The 15,884-nt window shown below is 48.9% G+C and overlaps 2 protein-coding genes across 4 annotated transcripts in view; both read right to left on the bottom strand.

The window, feature by feature from the left end:
• Positions 1-1,696: 1,696 nt before the first annotated feature.
• APH1A (aph-1A gamma-secretase subunit) lies at positions 1,697-11,421 on the bottom strand. 2 transcript variants are annotated; one of them, XM_078382171.1, is made up of 7 exons: positions 8,134-11,421; positions 5,246-5,416; positions 5,042-5,115; positions 4,695-4,817; positions 4,195-4,322; positions 3,708-3,831; positions 1,697-3,335 (listed from the first exon to the last, which is right to left on the bottom strand). In XM_078382171.1, exons 1-7 carry the CDS (start codon positions 8,316-8,318, stop codon positions 3,271-3,273), a joined length of 870 nt encoding a protein of 289 aa, XP_078238297.1. In that variant the 5' UTR covers positions 8,319-11,421; the 3' UTR covers positions 1,697-3,270. The 2 variants fall into 2 exon arrangements, with proteins under 2 accessions (XP_078238297.1, XP_020653772.3); XM_020798113.3 differs by lacking the exon at positions 8,134-11,421 and adding an exon at positions 7,223-7,387.
• Positions 11,422-11,584: 163 nt separating this feature from the next.
• LOC110081428 (immunoglobulin lambda-1 light chain) overlaps positions 11,585-15,884 on the bottom strand; it is a 34,814-nt gene continuing 30,514 nt past the window's right edge. The window contains exons 2-7 of one of the 2 annotated variants that reach the window (XM_078382170.1): positions 15,655-15,796; positions 14,768-15,088; positions 13,288-13,599; positions 12,807-12,905; positions 12,503-12,552; positions 11,585-11,766 (exon numbers count right to left, since the gene is read on the bottom strand). In XM_078382170.1, coding sequence (XP_078238296.1) covers positions 11,713-11,766; positions 12,503-12,552; positions 12,807-12,905; positions 13,288-13,599; positions 14,768-15,088; positions 15,655-15,697 — 879 coding nt within the window. In that variant the 5' untranslated portion in view covers positions 15,698-15,796 and the 3' untranslated portion in view covers positions 11,585-11,712. The remainder of the gene's footprint in view (positions 11,767-12,502; positions 12,553-12,806; positions 12,906-13,287; positions 13,600-14,767; positions 15,089-15,654; positions 15,797-15,884) is intronic. The other variant, XM_072984448.2, reaches the window with a different exon arrangement.

Raw genomic sequence — 15,884 nt, 5'->3', positions numbered from 1 at the left:
TTGATGAGTCCTGGTGATTTAGATGTTCAGGGAGCAACCTTACCAGGGCGCTCTCATTAGAACAAGGAGCAGCTTCTTTGGGGCAATAACCTCACCCTCCTCCTGGCCCCACATTGAAGGGGGCTTCTGCCTCCTTCCAAACAAGACTGCCACCTTGTTCTGTTGAGACAGCCCGGCAGAGTTTAGAGGAATCAATCAAGGAGGTGGTCTGGCTCTGAACAGAAGCAAAGAGCATCCAGGGGCATGGCTTAGTGGCCCACCCTGAACGCCTGAACCGTCCGAGCCTTCTTGTGACGCAAGGGCACATTTCCCCACCTGCTCTTGCCACAACACCCTCTCCAACCAGTGCAAGGCAGTCCCATAAAGGACCACCACGTAAACCATGCCTTGGGTTTTCCAGGCTCTGCTATTTCCAGGTCTCCAAAATGCACACACACAACCATCCCCTCCTTTTAGAAAGCACTGCCTGCTGTCGAACCGTTTGCTCCACCACCTTACTGCACTTACTCAGACGAACTTCTCCTGTCTGTATTTTGGGAATAAAAACATGGGAGCAAAGGCTTTCGGGAGACTGGCCCCAAGCACATGGCGCTTGTTTATGCTCCGGTTGTGTGGGGTGAGAACGGAGGGCCAGGAAAGTGATGGGCATCTGCCCTGGACGGTTAGCTTACCGAGGCCACCGGAGGATGCCTCTATCATCTTCCTAAAGGCAAACCTCAGGCAAAGCAACAACAGGCAGAAACACAAGGAAGGGTGTTGCAAAGATCCACAAGTAGTCTTTTAGAGGCTCCTTCATCCTTAGCCAGTGGGGTAGGGATGATAGGGTCCGTAACTGGACCCACCTGGAAGTCACCATGCTGGGTGAGACTGACATACAGAACGGGGGTTCGTCCAGGGCAAGAAAGCTCCAGCGTGGTCGGGAACGCCCTGCTGGGTGCTCCTCTGCGCAGGCGACCTGTTGGTGGAGATGCCACCAAATTCCATGCCTTCTGGGAGCTTACTGTCAAAAGACTGGGCAGTTTGTTCCTGAGCAAAAGCAAGGGGCAGCAAAGAATGTGCTCTCTTCACATTCCATACCAAAAATAGCTGGAGGTCTCTCGGTTTAGGGCTGGGGGAGTGGGGAGTGCTCCTTCCTCTCCTCCCCTGCAGGGAAGGCCTCCCGGTGCAGGCAACTTGCCTTTGGCTTTTACTTCTGAGCAGGGGCGAGTGAACCAGCCACCCCTTTCCTCCCTCCCACCCAGAAATGCCTCTGAAAAGCTTAACCCAGTGCAATCTCTTTACCTGAGCACAAAGGAGGTCACGCCTTCCGCCTGCAGACAGATTCCATCAAGAAGGGGGGGGATTCTCTTGCAGCTGGGGGGGAGCAGAATCCTTTTCAGAGAAGCTTTCGGAGGGCTACGGTCCAGTGGTTTAGCAAACTGACTGAAAAAGACCCAGAATACCGGCCCACTTTAGCCTGATGTTCTGCCCTCATGGCTGTGGCAGGTGGGCCTTCTACATGTGAAGCCCTAACCTGCGGGGGGAGGGGGGGTCACAATTTTTGTGCTGCCTCGTCCACACACACCCCATAACAGCAAAACAGCTTCGTGCTCAGCTTTTCCACAATTCCAACTCTGCCAAAGGGTGGTGTGGCTTTGCCCCAGCGAGGGAGGCAGCCGAAGGACCCCTTCCTGGCCAAGAAAGGACACCACGCCAATCCCAAGAAAAGCCCTTTTATTGATTGCTCCAGTGGGAATGAGTGGGTGAAGAAGGATCAGACTGTTTTCAAAAGGACCAACACTTTTTCAAAGGGACTATCTTAGATGCACCCTCCATCCCACCTGTGCTTGCAGCAGGAAGTGTTTTAGTGTAGACGGGTGGGCAATGCCTGGCCAGCAGATGGCGTTGCTGTGGCCCGCTGTGCCTGCCTGCCTGCCTAAACGGGGGGGGGGGGGGGGGAGGTATGGTCCTCCAGATGTTGCTGGGTCACAGCTACCACCAGTTGCAGCCAGCAGAGGCCATAGGGGGCACTGCAGTCTGGGAAGACCTGGGGGGGCACTCTCTGTGGCCCCCACCCACCTTGTTCTCAATCACCATCACAGCTGGTAGGCGCCAAAGGCTCCCCCCCTCCAGCTCAAAAGGGTCTCCATTTTTCATGAGTGCCTGCCTCCAGCCCCTCACCACCCTCCTACCTGGCACTGTGGGTTTTAGCCCAGAACGAAGTGACGGAGGGAGCTGCCAGAGAAAGAAAGGATGAAAAAGGAGATCAGGCTCAGACTCCTGGCATGAGCCCAGCAAGGAATTCAGAGGCCAGTGAAGTTCCAAGACGCACGGTTAGCCTCTTGGGTTAAGACCTGCCCCTTCACCCAAGATGCTTTCAAAGATCCTGGATTCAGAAGTTTTGCCTGCAAAAACTAGGTGACCCACCTACCCACCCTCTTCCCCACGGTTACAATCAGAAGAACCACCGAATGTTAAAGAATGATCTCTGGCTGCTCTGGAGCAGCTGACCCAGCTGCTGAATCGCTGTGGCTGAAAAGGCCATAGGCTTATAAGACGGGGGAGGTGGACGCTCTGAAACTCTCAACAAGACTGATGTTCTCTTAGAGGCAAAAAACAAGAGGGTCGGCATCTAATAATAATCCCAAAGGAGAGACGGTTGAGACAATGGATCTGGCTTGCAGTCTCCTTGCGACAGCAGGACCAGGAAACTCTGTCCTCCTACGCTCACTTCAAGAAACGTTCCAACTGAAACATTTGCCCTCTGGAAACTGCTAGGGGCATCCCGGACTCAAAACCCTTTGAACTCTCTGAAATCCAAGAAGCAGCTTGCAGCCGAGTGGAACAGGCCTTGTCTGTAAAACAGGCAGGAGAGGCTCGCAGCCGCTCTAGGGGAAGCCTGGCCCAAGGGGCAAGGCAGGCACCAGGTGGCCCAACGCAGGGCGCGGGAGTGTCGGGATCCCCCAGTCTCGCTTCATTCCCTCCCTCTCGCAAAGAGAAGGAAGGAGCAACAGTGACCTGAATTTTTCATCCTCCGGGAAAGGAGCATTGGGGAGGGGAGGAAAGACTCCACTGGAGGGAAACAGAATTTTGCCATCTGAGCCATAAAGGGGGCTCCACAGACAGTCCACTGGGCTAGGCAAAAGTTTGGGCTGGTCCAGCCACGTTGAGAACCGTTTTGTCCCAGACAAAGGGTGGGAAGGGGGCACCCACGAAGTGGGCCCCAGCTGCCAAGTGGAGGGCACTTGGGTGACAGTCCTCCCTTAGAGGGATTCTGGCGACCAAGAGGGTTCAGTCCTCAGCAGGAAGCCGCAGTGCGGAGTACACCATCACGTGGCTGTCGTCTTTTCGTCGGCCTTTACAGGAGATGACAGTTGAGGGGGGAAAAGAAAGGAAAAAAAAGACAGAGAAAGAGAGAGAGATTGACACATAACATATAGATGGTCAACCAACCCAGTTACTTGGTTATATGACTCCCTCACCAACCACCTTCAACATGGACAAAAGGTAGATAACAAATGTAACTGAGAAAATAACTCTTAAATAAATAAAAATTATGAAGAGGAAAACTAAACTGTAAGAATTCAACCACGCCTTTGTACGTTCATGTCACAGAAGCTCAGTTCCTCCAACCCTCATGAGTGCAAAACTCAAATTGCTATCTGTCAAGTCCCTGTTCTGCCCTCCTGACTCTGCACACAAGCCCGCACAAGCATCAGGACACTCACAGGAGAGGCAGGCGACAATGCTGCGCAGGGAGCCGCCGGCCGTGAAAAAGGCCCATACTCCCATGGCGAGAGTAATCGCGAAGACGGGAACGAGGCTGGCTTCGTAGCAAGGATTCAGGAATGTCTGGGGGAAGGGGGAGAAGATGATGAACAGGATCTGAGGAAGAAGACGGTTCCCCCTGCCCCCCCTTCAACAGATCTCTTTTCAGCCTTCCTCCCCACCCATCTCTCCCCAAAGCCTTTGCCTCATGGCCCACCCAAAGCCTCCCCCACAAAGGCTACCCCCTCCGAGACCACCGCGGCTGTTAACAGATGGGGATGGTAACACTGGCCAGTTGAGTTTTCGCCCAAGGTCTCTCCCTCCCACATCCTGTGAGGGAAGGGTCACCCTCTCTGTCCCTACAAATGGCACCCAGAGATGCTGACGAGTTCAAAGGGCTTTTCAAAAGTGCTGAAATCAGCTGATCTCACCGGCCTCTCCACTCACCAACCCAGACGTCAAGAGGTGACTGGCCACCACCACAGCCAGCGCCCAGTAACGGCCCCTTTCGCAGGCATCAAAGAAAATTGTTCCCCAGAATGTGTGCAAGAGAACCAAGGCCATCGTCAGAAAGGCTGGGGAGAGAAAGGAAGGCTAGTCAAGGCTCATGGCCACAAGAAAGAGATGCTAGAGGATGATCTCAGAGTCTTCAAAAAGGTCGGCCACCTCCATCCCAGGAACGCCCTTCACACAACCTGGGCTGACAGGGCACACCCTATGGGCTCACATGCATGGCACCACTATGGTATAGAGGTACAGATATACAATTCAGAATTCAGCAACAGGCCAAGTATCAATATCCAGCTAAAAATACTTGTAGGGAATTCATTTTTTTAAAAGACCAGGGTGGGGTGGGGGATTTGCCATGCAAGTATCAGCAGGGAGAGATGCATTCAACCAAACATGCTCCCTCTGAACGAGAACACTCCTCCCGCTGTGGATATTACCTGATGTGATGAAATAATGGGGTGAATCTCCATGGATCCCCACGGTGCCTGGGCCGATGGAGTCCGCAAGGATGTTGATAACTGAGAAGATGCCACTTATGATTCCAAAGGAGAGACCGGACACTACAGGAAAGGAGAGTGAGGCACAGATGGCATGAATGCAGAACATGTTCAGAACAGTGTTGCCAGATCCAAACTTCATGCACACATCACTACAGTTCTTCCATCGGCAGCAGTTGTGATAAGAAATCACACAAGCACATGCCAAGGTGGAAGAGAGATCCGGCCGTCGCCAAATACTGTTATTTTGAGACATCCCAAAGGAAGACACTACTGGGTCTACCCACCATATGCCATCTGCTTGACTGAGATGGGAGACCGTCCGTCTTCACTTATGGTAACCAACCCTTCATCGGCTTTCCTGGAAGGAAGTAAGAAATCAAAATGCATTATGGCAGTACAGGTATGAGTTCTCCACAATGACCAAATAAAACTCTCAGGTCAGGAGGATGAGGCTGGTTCCACTGCCTTAAAAAGAGGGGCTCTCTTACTTGAGGAGCTTGAAGTAAGCAAAGCGGAAAGCTTCCTGCAGCAGCACAGAGACGGCTGCCCCAAACATCAAGAGTCCGTGTTGCATCCGCTCATCCTCCCGGTCACTCAGATGCACCGAAATGAACCAGATCAGAGATGCCAAGAGGAGGGAGACCAGCCAGAAGAAGGCCCTGCATGGACAGTGGAGAAAGAGAACACTGGATATAAATGGGCTGTCGTGTAGTGCGGGAAGCTGACTAAAGAAAGGGCGAGACCCAAAATACCAGGAAGAAACGTTAGTTACTAAAAGGGCAACATATAATGAATAAAATAAACAGTAATCCCAGAAGGAAAAGCAGAGGGAAGGAGGAAAGGCTTCTGGGCTTCCAAAGCACTTATCAGGCTGATAAGGCTAAGCCTTGTTACACACAGTACATCCTGACACCCAGCTTGCAGCCACATTTAACTTGGGCCTGAGAAGGAACTGTCTGCAAGGAATACTCATGAATTGTGTCTGTGTGTGGTCAGTTCGTTTGTGCAGATTCTTTTAAGCCATCGTGCAATGCTGCGGCTTTCCCCTTCGGAAGGATTAGCAGGAAGCTGGGCCACCACAAACCCCGTGATACACTTCTTGCATGAAGGAAGGAAAGAACTGCAATGCAGCAAGCAAAGCGAAATGAAACAAAAGATCAGAATCGGGAAATCTAGATTTCTAGAGGTCCAGTATTCCACGGTTTTTAAACTGCCAAAACCTCTACCCTTCTAGCTTGCTCCTGGTTCATGTGGAAAGCTCCTCTTGAGTTTGCAGACTGCATAACGAAGCACACCTCATCAAGGGCTCCTCCACAGCCAAGCTGAGATCCAGGGTGACCTCTGCTGAAAAGCCTCCTTTTCAGCAAACTACCTGTACCCTGGAATCAAAACGCAGGGTTTTGCTGTATTTCTTCATCACAGAAGATGAGGAAAAGATCTCCAGTGGGTTTCAGCTCCTAACGAAGTACAGTACTTTAAACATCTAAGGGGGTGACCCCGTGTCCATCAAGAGACCTGTGATACCCTAAAGGCTTGCCGGATTTCCCAGGCAGATGCTTTCATAAACTACGGTAACCCCCTTCATCTGAATGATGGGATAATTGGCTTTCTGCCAAAAACTAATGAACAAACAAACGTTCTAGTCTTTATGAAGCCCCAGAACTCTGGGTGGTTTCAACAGAACAGTTCTCCAGGGAGGAGGTGCCTGGGGGATGTGTGAGGGGAAATGACAGATTCACCTTTAATCTCACAAGAGCCCTGTGGGGTGGAGCTGCACGGATGCCCCACACCTCTTGCCCCCCAAGCCCAGAACCTCCTCCTGGCACCAAGCGGAGGCAAAAAAACACAACAGAAGCACCTGCGTAGATACAGCCCCCTCTCTGCTCTTCAGGGAAAGAAAGGCTGCAACCCCCCCCCCCCCCCGTGGAGGTGTTTGTTATGGGACCACGTGTGGGGCTGCAGGTGTGTGTGTGGGGGAAGGTGGCCTAATGGGGAGCTGGAAGCCAGCCGGGTGAACCTCCGTGCCAACTGGGAGCTGTTGCCCCCCAATCCCTCTCCCCCCCCAAAAAAAATAAATAAAAAGGAGGGCAGTGAAGAGTAGCGACAGCCTCCCTTTATCTTATTCTTGCGCCTTCCTCAGCTCCCTTTTTCTCCTTTTTTTTGTGACTCTGCCTCCCCGGTTCTCCCCCCCTCTCCTCACGACTTTGCATAACCTCAGAGGAGGGGATGCGGGATGCCGGCCGTGCCCAGCTGCTCAGCCTCGCCCCAACCCTCTTCGCCAAGGGGGTCTTCCTTACTGTCTCCGTTTGTGTGTGTTTGTGTGTGTATCTCCTCCCCTTCCCCAAAGGGACTACCAAGCCCCTCCCCCAGGAGCCACTTGGCCCCGCCCCATGGGGGGCATTCTCCCCCCTCTCAATCCCTCTCCCTTCCCCCTCCTCTCCAGGGCCCCCGCGCGCCCCGCTGACCCGGCCACGAGGATGATGACGCGCAGGGGATCCCCGGCCACGGTGAGCAGGCAGAGGGCCAGGGCCGGCCCGAAGGCGATGAAGGTGCAGCCGAAGAACACGGCCGCCCCCATGGCCCCGCGCAGCCCCCCGCGCCGGCGGAAGCGAGGCGGAAGGATTTTGCCCCGGACAAAGCCGCCCGGGGAGGGGGAGGAGCCGACGCTCCCGGGGCATGCTGGGAATTGTAGTCCCAGGGGCAGGACTCCGGGCAGGGTGGTTCCTTCTGGTCACAGAAAACAAAATATAGGGGATTTATGTTTAAAATCAAGGCGAGGAGGAAGAGCAGAAAATGCCTCTGGAAAGCACAGCCAGTGTGGGTCTCAAAACCAGCCCAAAGCAGTGTTACCCTGATCGGTGTGATTGAAAAATTGATCTAAAGGATGGTCGGGAGTGGGGGTGGAGTTAGGGTGCTAAACTGAGAGAAAAGCAGGATCCCAACAGGTGGTCGGGTTGAACAAGTTTGCTGGTGACCAAAGCTGAGCCGCAGGATCTCCAGCCTACAAAGTAACTGCTTAATCCACAGAGTTGGAACGTTATTCCCGAAGGCATATTTTGAAGAGGGAGCTAGGAAACAGAGCCTCTCACTGCCTTTCAAGACCACCCTGGAAAAAGCCCCTCCTGCAGGATTCCTGTTCCTCCTGGAGTTGTTCAAAGGCACAGAAGCCCCAAGGAGGGGAGGGGAAAGGGCAAAAGATAACTGGCTGCCCCTTAGTCTTTTAAGGAGGACGCACAGATGGGAACGAGTGCATGGCCACAGAGGGAGGCCTCGCCAGTGGCACCAGTTCTTCCTTCCTTTCTCTGCTGACATTTGCTCAGCACCCAATATCTGGTGCCTCCCCTTTTCTTAGAAACATAGAAATAAGGTGGCCTACCTTCTCTCTCTCTCTCTCTCTCTCCCCCTGCATGTGCGGTTTCCATATCCTGTGACAAACTGCAGAACAGACTCCGCAGATGCTTTTGCCACAGACAGGCAACCATCCTGGATTCCAGCCCGAGCGAAAGGCGCCGTGCTGAGCGAGCAAGCAAGCAGCTGTGGCCACTGCGCCTCGTGAAACATGTTAAGTGGCTCCTTGGGCAGAGGAAAGGGCCTGTGTCAGTTTCTCCGCTTATGGTTGTTGCGAACGACAACATCTGCCTCCGCTTTCGTCAAGGAACTGGAAAGGGAGTGGAAGAAGAAATCACAAGTTGCACGTTCGTCTCCTTTTTTTTTTTTTTGCACTTTTGGCTCTTCCCACCTCAGAACTGGGAGGGGTGGTAAATAAGGGCCAATGCAATTCTTGAGCTTGTTGGTTTTGAGAGGCAAAGAATTTACAGCAGAAATGAATCTCAAAACGTCTGGACGCACCAAAGTATGGTACACCCCATAGACTAGGAAGAGGGGCAGGTCTTTCCCAAAAGGGAAGGTTCAGCCCTAGGAATACGTTGCGAAGGAGCACACCGCATTTACTAAAACCAAAGCAGAGTCTTGTGGCACTTTACAGCCCTTTTCTTTAGAATAAGCAGATGCAGATGCTCAAGTGGGCAACTGCCCGGGGTCATGCCATGGAAGAACGTTTTAGTCTTCCAAGAGGCCACAAGACTCACAGTTGTTGTCGTTCTTTCAAAGTAGGGACCTTGTTGTTTTTGCTGCAACAACCTTTTTATATAAAAAGTCTTTCAAAAAACATCCTGTTATTGGCAAACGGGGAGCGGGGACAGACTCAACAACAGCAAGATAAGAAAAGCTGCAGCTGCCCAAGTATGTACTAAACAGTGAACAGCACAGCAGCCACTATCCACGTCTGTGTCAAGATGGCTTCAGGCGACATTGGCTTCTTGGGAGCCCAACATTTTCCCTAGCAGGGCTCCCGTGCCTTGAACTGCTCCAGGCAAAGCACAGGTTGAAGAAGGCAGAGCCATCTTGCAGTGACAGCAAGGGGATCCCCTGCAGGGGTTGTTTTTTCCCTCATAAAGCTGTTCAAGGCACAGGAGCCTCACTAGAAAAAACGGGTGGCCAACATATTAGCTGACCATGTTTCTAAATGCACCGGGGGACAAAGACTTGGGCAGGAAAAGGTACCACAATCATCAACTGCTCTTTCTTTCAAATCACACTCATTTTTTTTCTCTCCACAATCGCTTAGAAAGACATAAAGATCTTCACCAACTTGTCTCACAACCCATTTTATTTCCACAATTCTTCTTCTTCTTCCCTTATTACAGATGGGAGACTTAAGCCTGCAGACTGTATTTTGTCTGATGTCCAGGTCCAGTCTGGGAGGTGGGGGTTTGGGGTTGGGTGCTGTTTGAATCGCCAGCCTCCCAGGCTCAGGGTTGGACACCAGACTGCCCACTGAAAACCTGATGGTTTTCAAACTTCCCTGGAAATCCTTTTCTTCTCTTCTTCCCTTCCCCATTCTTTGGTAGGAAACGCAGCTGGCTGTAGCAAATCTTTTCCTAAAAATACTGAGATGGCCAAGACTTCTTCCTGGCCAAGTAGAACTCTAAAGCCGGTCTTCCCGGGTCAAATGAAAGAGTCTTTTAGCTCCTAAACATCTTCCATGATGAATCTTTGACTTTATGTTCATAAGTGCAGCCTTCCCTCTATTGACCAAGCTGATTATTATGGTGTCCATCCCCTCAAAGTCCTTTGGGAAGTCAAACAAGGGCAGATTACTTTGTATCTAGGATCCAGGTCCCCACATGCTATACCAGCTCAATAAAACCCTAGGCCACAGCCACCTAAATAAACATCCCACCACTTGCTTTATGTATATTATTATAACAATGCATATCTCACACTTGGAATATATTCTCACACCTGACAATAATACAATCCTCAACAACTTGTTGCTTCCACTCACCCATGCCAGATTAAGGCTATGATTCTAACCATCTACCCACACTGGTTTCAAGCTGAGTGGAAACCCAGCCCTGACCAATCTGTCTGGCCTTTAAAGAAAGCAGAAGCCACTATGCTTCTCACTAGCCTGGCTTTTAAAGGATGATTCTATGCTGGAATCCCCTCGTTGTCCCAATGCAACAAAGTAACTGGGGATCAGCACCACGGAGAGCGCTCTGTGGAGCAGGATGAGAGCAGGCGCCAGAGGGCAAGAGTATCAAGCCAAGAGGATCAAACCTTCCAAACATTTAAAATGTCCTTCTGGACTGACTTGACGTAGATGTCTTTTCTATTCTCACTTCATCCCGATGCTGATTTTAAGTTGATTTTGTTAATCTCTATGTGCTCAAATCTTTATAATTTTGTTATAAACGTATTATCTATCTGCTGGTTACAACTTGCATTTTGTTTCTGGTATTACTGTTTTATTATTTTTTTAATTTTTTAAAAAACATTGGAGATGTAAAGTTTAAAAAGGAATAAATGTATGCTGTACTTGGCAAAGGCTAAAGACACGTCTGTGACACATTTATGTGTGTGATTTATGATAGGTGTGAGAAGGAAAGCCATCTCTCTATAGCAGGATGGAACCTTGGCCCCACCTGGAAAAGACATTTAATAGTTTGAATGATTAGGGCTTTCTCACTGCACACGTAGATCCTGTGAATTCTTGCCATGGAATTCACTGAACCCACGGAAGAGGAGTCCTGCCTGGTGGTTGCAGTTGTTTTAAGAGCTATTGCAATTGGTGTTTAATGTTTCTATTTTTATTTCTGTTTTCTGTTTTACGAGCTGTTACCCGCCCAGAGTAGTGCTGTGATACTAACAAGAGCGGGATAATAAATAAATAAATAAATAAATAAATAAATAAATATGGTCTGCCTGCCCTCCCTCCTCTCTGTACGGAAACAAGCCACAACTCAGTGAAACTGCCTCACGGCCAGCCACCACAAACACTTCTGTCACAGGTGCCCGAATATCTCAGCGACGCTCAGACCCTGGCCCTATGGAAATGTGGTCTGGTGGCCACAGACACCTCAGCCCCTGCAGCGCAGGAAGTGAACTGCTGGGGGAAGGAGAGGGTGGTTTCTCTGTTGCACATGGAGAAAAATGATAAGATCTCTAAGTTTATTAGTTGCCACTTATTTTCCCCACCCTGTGGTCTCCTGTGTTATGTATAGGTGGGGGGGGGGAAGCTAAATGCAGAAGAACAACAGGAGGAGGAGATCAAGGCTTCCTGGCAGAAACCACCCTCTGCCTTTTCCCCACAGACCATTAATGCTTCCGTCCTATGCACTTTTCTCTGGCACTGTTCTCTGGAGAGAACACACACAAGACACACACGTGCAAAGAGAACATTTCCTCCCCATTGCACAAAATGCACAGAAAATTGGATTTGCCCATCAGAATATGGTTAAGAATGAGAGCAAAGAGCATGTCTATGCATTTTAAAAGGGTTTAATCCAAGCACATGAACTCAGCAAATTGGAAAATGCTAAGCTTTATAATAAACCCCCTTTCCTTATGTTTCGATTCTGCTGAAAACAGCACAAACTGTTACTGATATTGATCAATGCGTTTTCACCACCATTCGTTTGTTGCCTGTCAGCTCTGCATACTCCGTCTGGAACAGAAAAGGAAAATACTCAAAGCCACTGCATTGTTTTATCTCCCACATCCGTAAAATCTGTTGAGAAGAACCGCTTTTTATATTGAAAAAAAGAGGAGCTGCCGCTTCCTAGCCCAGAACCTGCTCCTCTTGTGATACTCATCTGGGATATCAGCAGTGGTTTCCTCTGTAGGTGCTGCTTTTTACTATAAACGGCAGCTGGGACAAGCACTCAGCAGGAAACCCTGATCCAGACCAACGGAATGTTCCACGTAAAGGCCCTCTGGTCACTTTTAATTTTTTTTAATGGAAGCGGTCTATTTAAGCATGGAATAAAGAGGTGGGGGGAACTCAGGAGCAACGATACAACCTGAGTTTGATCTCCCAGTTATATACTTGTATTTTCAAAAGGAGTTCCCAGTACTGGAGGTTTGTTCATGTAAGTTGTGATCCCAGCACCCTTTTCTGTCCCCCACCTTTCCCCATCACCATTTCTTGGTGTAAGAAAACCCAGAAACAAAAGATGCAGAGTGACTCAGCACCTGGCCATTATTCTTTCTACAGAGAGCCATAGACTTGGCTTTCCACGCTGGCTCAAATACTCATCCACCAGCGTGCCTCTCGATCTCCTGGCCCAACTTTCACTTCTATGAATATCCTTTTGTACCCAGTGCCCAAATTGTTGAAGGGTATCTCAGAGGGCCTTCAGCAAAGTCTTCCTGAAAGGTTACCACATAAATATACCAGATACCTGTGGGATCTCTCTCATGGGGATTCCATTTTCTGTTTTCTTTGTCTTTCCTGTGGGAGAATCGCAGAAACAGATTTGTAGAAAAAAAAATCAACATTCACTTCCATATTGGGCATAAAACAAAAGAAAAAGAAAGAAGACCAAACGGTTGTGGTACCTTAAAGAGCAGTTAGTCCTTAAGGGGCCACAATGGTTTTATCTTCTTTATTTTTACTTTGGTTTTGCCTGATATGCTAGCACAGACAAACACAGCTCCACTGAGAGAGGTCTAAAGGTTGGGCAACTTGTCTTTAAAACGCTTTACCTCCAGGAAGATGCTTTCTGAAGAGCAGGCTTAAAAGGAGGCTCAGGAAGAGGAGGGCAATGCAAGGTGTGCCAAAATGTAACATCTTCAAGCAGGTTCCTGTGAGAGGAAAGAGCCAAAGAAAGGTCAGCATGCCATATATATGTGATGGGGAGACTGCAGGGACAGCATGTGGGTAAGGCCTTCTCTTCTCTTCCTGCTCCTCTTCCTCCTCCTGTGTTAATAGCTCAGTCATCACATCACCTCTCTCTCCACAGGCCCTCACCCACAAAATCTCATATCCTGGCTGGGTCCGCATGAGGCCCTCCTTGACTTGCGCATTTTGACTACATTCTTACAGTCCAAACTGCCAGGGCCTTGCCCCAGTGGTGCTGGGCTCCCAGTATCCTGATACATCTTGGCCCACCACCACCTCTTTGCACAAATGGCACTGCATTCTCCAGCACAGATGGCATGGATCATCTGCTCTGTCACACTCTACCTGTCTTTGGCACCTCTCTTTCTTGAGTAGAGGTACTTCTGTTTTTTGGGTCCCAACAGGTATAAGACACCCCGTGAGCCCATGTCCTTGGAGCAATCAGCTTCAGGCTCCAGAGGGTCAAAGCTCCTTCCTCGTCTATCATCTCAATGTCCTTTGGTTCCTGAGATGTTTCTCCGCCGATATTCCAGGAGACAATATCCCAAGAAGGGCTGGCATCAAAGAAGAGGCAGAGGAGAGGAATGCTGTGGTTCAGTTGACTCCCCTCCTGGTCAGAAGGCACCAACATGGATGGACGGACGGCACTCAGAGCACCTGAAAAGGAAGATCATCATAGATTTTTTTACAAAAAAGTTCTCCCCTCCTGCAGGCATTTTGTGATTAATGCTGTGCCTATGCAACCATATGAGCAGCAAGTCAAAATGCAATGTTTTCCTTACCTCCACCATCTCCAATTCAGAAAAGCTAACTGAGACACAAGAGTGTAACACAAACGATACGAGAACCCATTTTCACATATCAAATGGTGAGCAAAGGAACAGAGCATTCTGCCAGTTAGACATCATGATCTAACTGGAAAATAAATGGCCCCCTTTATGGGGTCCAAATGGGAAATGAGGTCAATACAAAGATATAGGCCATCTCCCCACAAAAGCAGAGTCAGCCAGAAAACTTGAAATGGTAGCACATTGCAAGATGGGGAAGACTCATTAAAAAGAAGGTGACTGGAGCCATTGAAAGCATCTTTTTAGGATGCCAGCCAAACCCATCAAGCCAGATAGCCTATATAGATCATGGGCCAGGAAAGCCAACAAGCCACTGAGGATGCCTCCAACATCCACCAACAGCTCAAGGACACAAAACAAAAACAGAACAAAAAAGAGAAAATGAAATTTTGCCTCAATCAAGGAGAAAAAGTGTAGAAAGCATTTAGAAACCAGGAACTGTTTCAACAGTATGAGAAGAGCATACTGAGTAAGAATAAAAATATGAATAAAGCAGATGTGTATTTTTTTAGAAGATTTCAATGGCAAATGGGTAGCCTATTTTCAATATAAGGCTGTTAAACATTTATTTGTATTTCTCTCTTACGATATATGAATGTCTGCAAGATGAGTAATATACATAAAAAATAATAATTTTTCAAAAGACAAAATATAAATACATCAGAAACAGGAAACCAAGCAAGGTGGCCACTGTGCAGCAAAGAAAGTGGTGAGAAAAATTAAAACAATTTCAGGAGATTTCAAAGTAGAATCAAAGGGCTGTTACCTCAGCCTTTGCTGAGGGAGGTCCTGGACAGACCCCCTCGTCTGAACGGCTTTTTTCAGGAATATTATCTGAAGTACTAAACCAAATAGAGATGGCAAGAGATTTAAGTTCTGTAAATTAAAACGGATGGGTTAAAAATGAACAAACAAGGATGTGTGTGTGTGTGTGTGTGTGAGAGAGAGAGCACACCCCCAACAGGTGGGTCACTTACCTGAGACAATCAGGATAACTCCGTTTCTGATTGTGAACTTCTGCCTTAAAAAGGCAACGCAATAATACACCCCAGAGTCATTTCTTTCCAGGTTGCGCAAGGTCAAAGCCCATGGATCTCCAGCTGCTCTGTTTGAGTATTTAGAAGGGAAGTCAATCTTCTCCAGGCTTTGGCCTTGTTTTTCCTTGTAAAAGCTGATGTCATCTGGCCCAAGACGAAAACCTGCTGGAAGGCTGCAGTTGACCGTTACAGTCTCCCCGAGACCAGCCACGATCCGTGCCATCTTCGGAGGTGCTTCTGAGCTCTCCAGTGCTTTGGCAGCTACAACAGGGAAGGAGAGAAACTTTTGGCAATCTATATACTTTCAGGAATTTTGATTTAAATGCATTGGAAACTGCCCTAAATAGTGTGGTTCAGACATTCAAAACGTGGGTTAAACTAGATCCCTTCAGTTGCAGGAGATGAAATATTCACAGGCCACAGTCTGAAGATACCTGTTGATATGCCTGAAAACAGGGAGGACTATTATAAAAGGTCTTACTATAAATGGTCCTCTGGGAATAATATTGTCTCCTGGCTCTGCAGATAATAAAACAAAATAACATACAAGAAATAAAAACGTAACTCATGGATTTTGACATTCTGGTCTCCCCACCCACTTACCCCCGGGGGCTGAGAACATATATGGCAAAATACTGTACCAAACAGGCTTACTCAGAAGGAAGCCTCACTGAGTTTAGTGGGGTTTACTCCCAGGGTAAAGGGGGTTTAGAATTGTAGCCTGGAAAGCAGAACCCTTATTGCAGTCTAGTCCACTGAAATCCCACTGTTTTCACAATGACACAAAGCAAGAGCATGAAACAAAGTCAGATCTTGAGCATACTCACTGTGCAGAGAAAACAGGATCATCCCAACAAAGGGGAGCTGCATCTTCTAATCCCCCTCTTTTTCGGAGCTCTGAGGGACCACTGGAAACAGATCTAGTCTTACTCTCCTCTCTTGCGATGCCTTTCCAACTCTCTATAATTCCTTGGGAAGGAACAAATGACGTTCAGAAAATGAAACCGAGCCAGTCCGAGGGACAGGCAGGAGGACCGACAGAAGGCTGCACTTTCAA

The sequence above is a fragment of the Pogona vitticeps genome, chromosome 15 (genome assembly GCF_051106095.1).
Source record: "Pogona vitticeps strain Pit_001003342236 chromosome 15, PviZW2.1, whole genome shotgun sequence".
Taxonomy (NCBI): Eukaryota; Metazoa; Chordata; class Lepidosauria; order Squamata; family Agamidae; genus Pogona; species Pogona vitticeps.
This window is presented reverse-complemented; position numbering and strand designations above follow the sequence as displayed.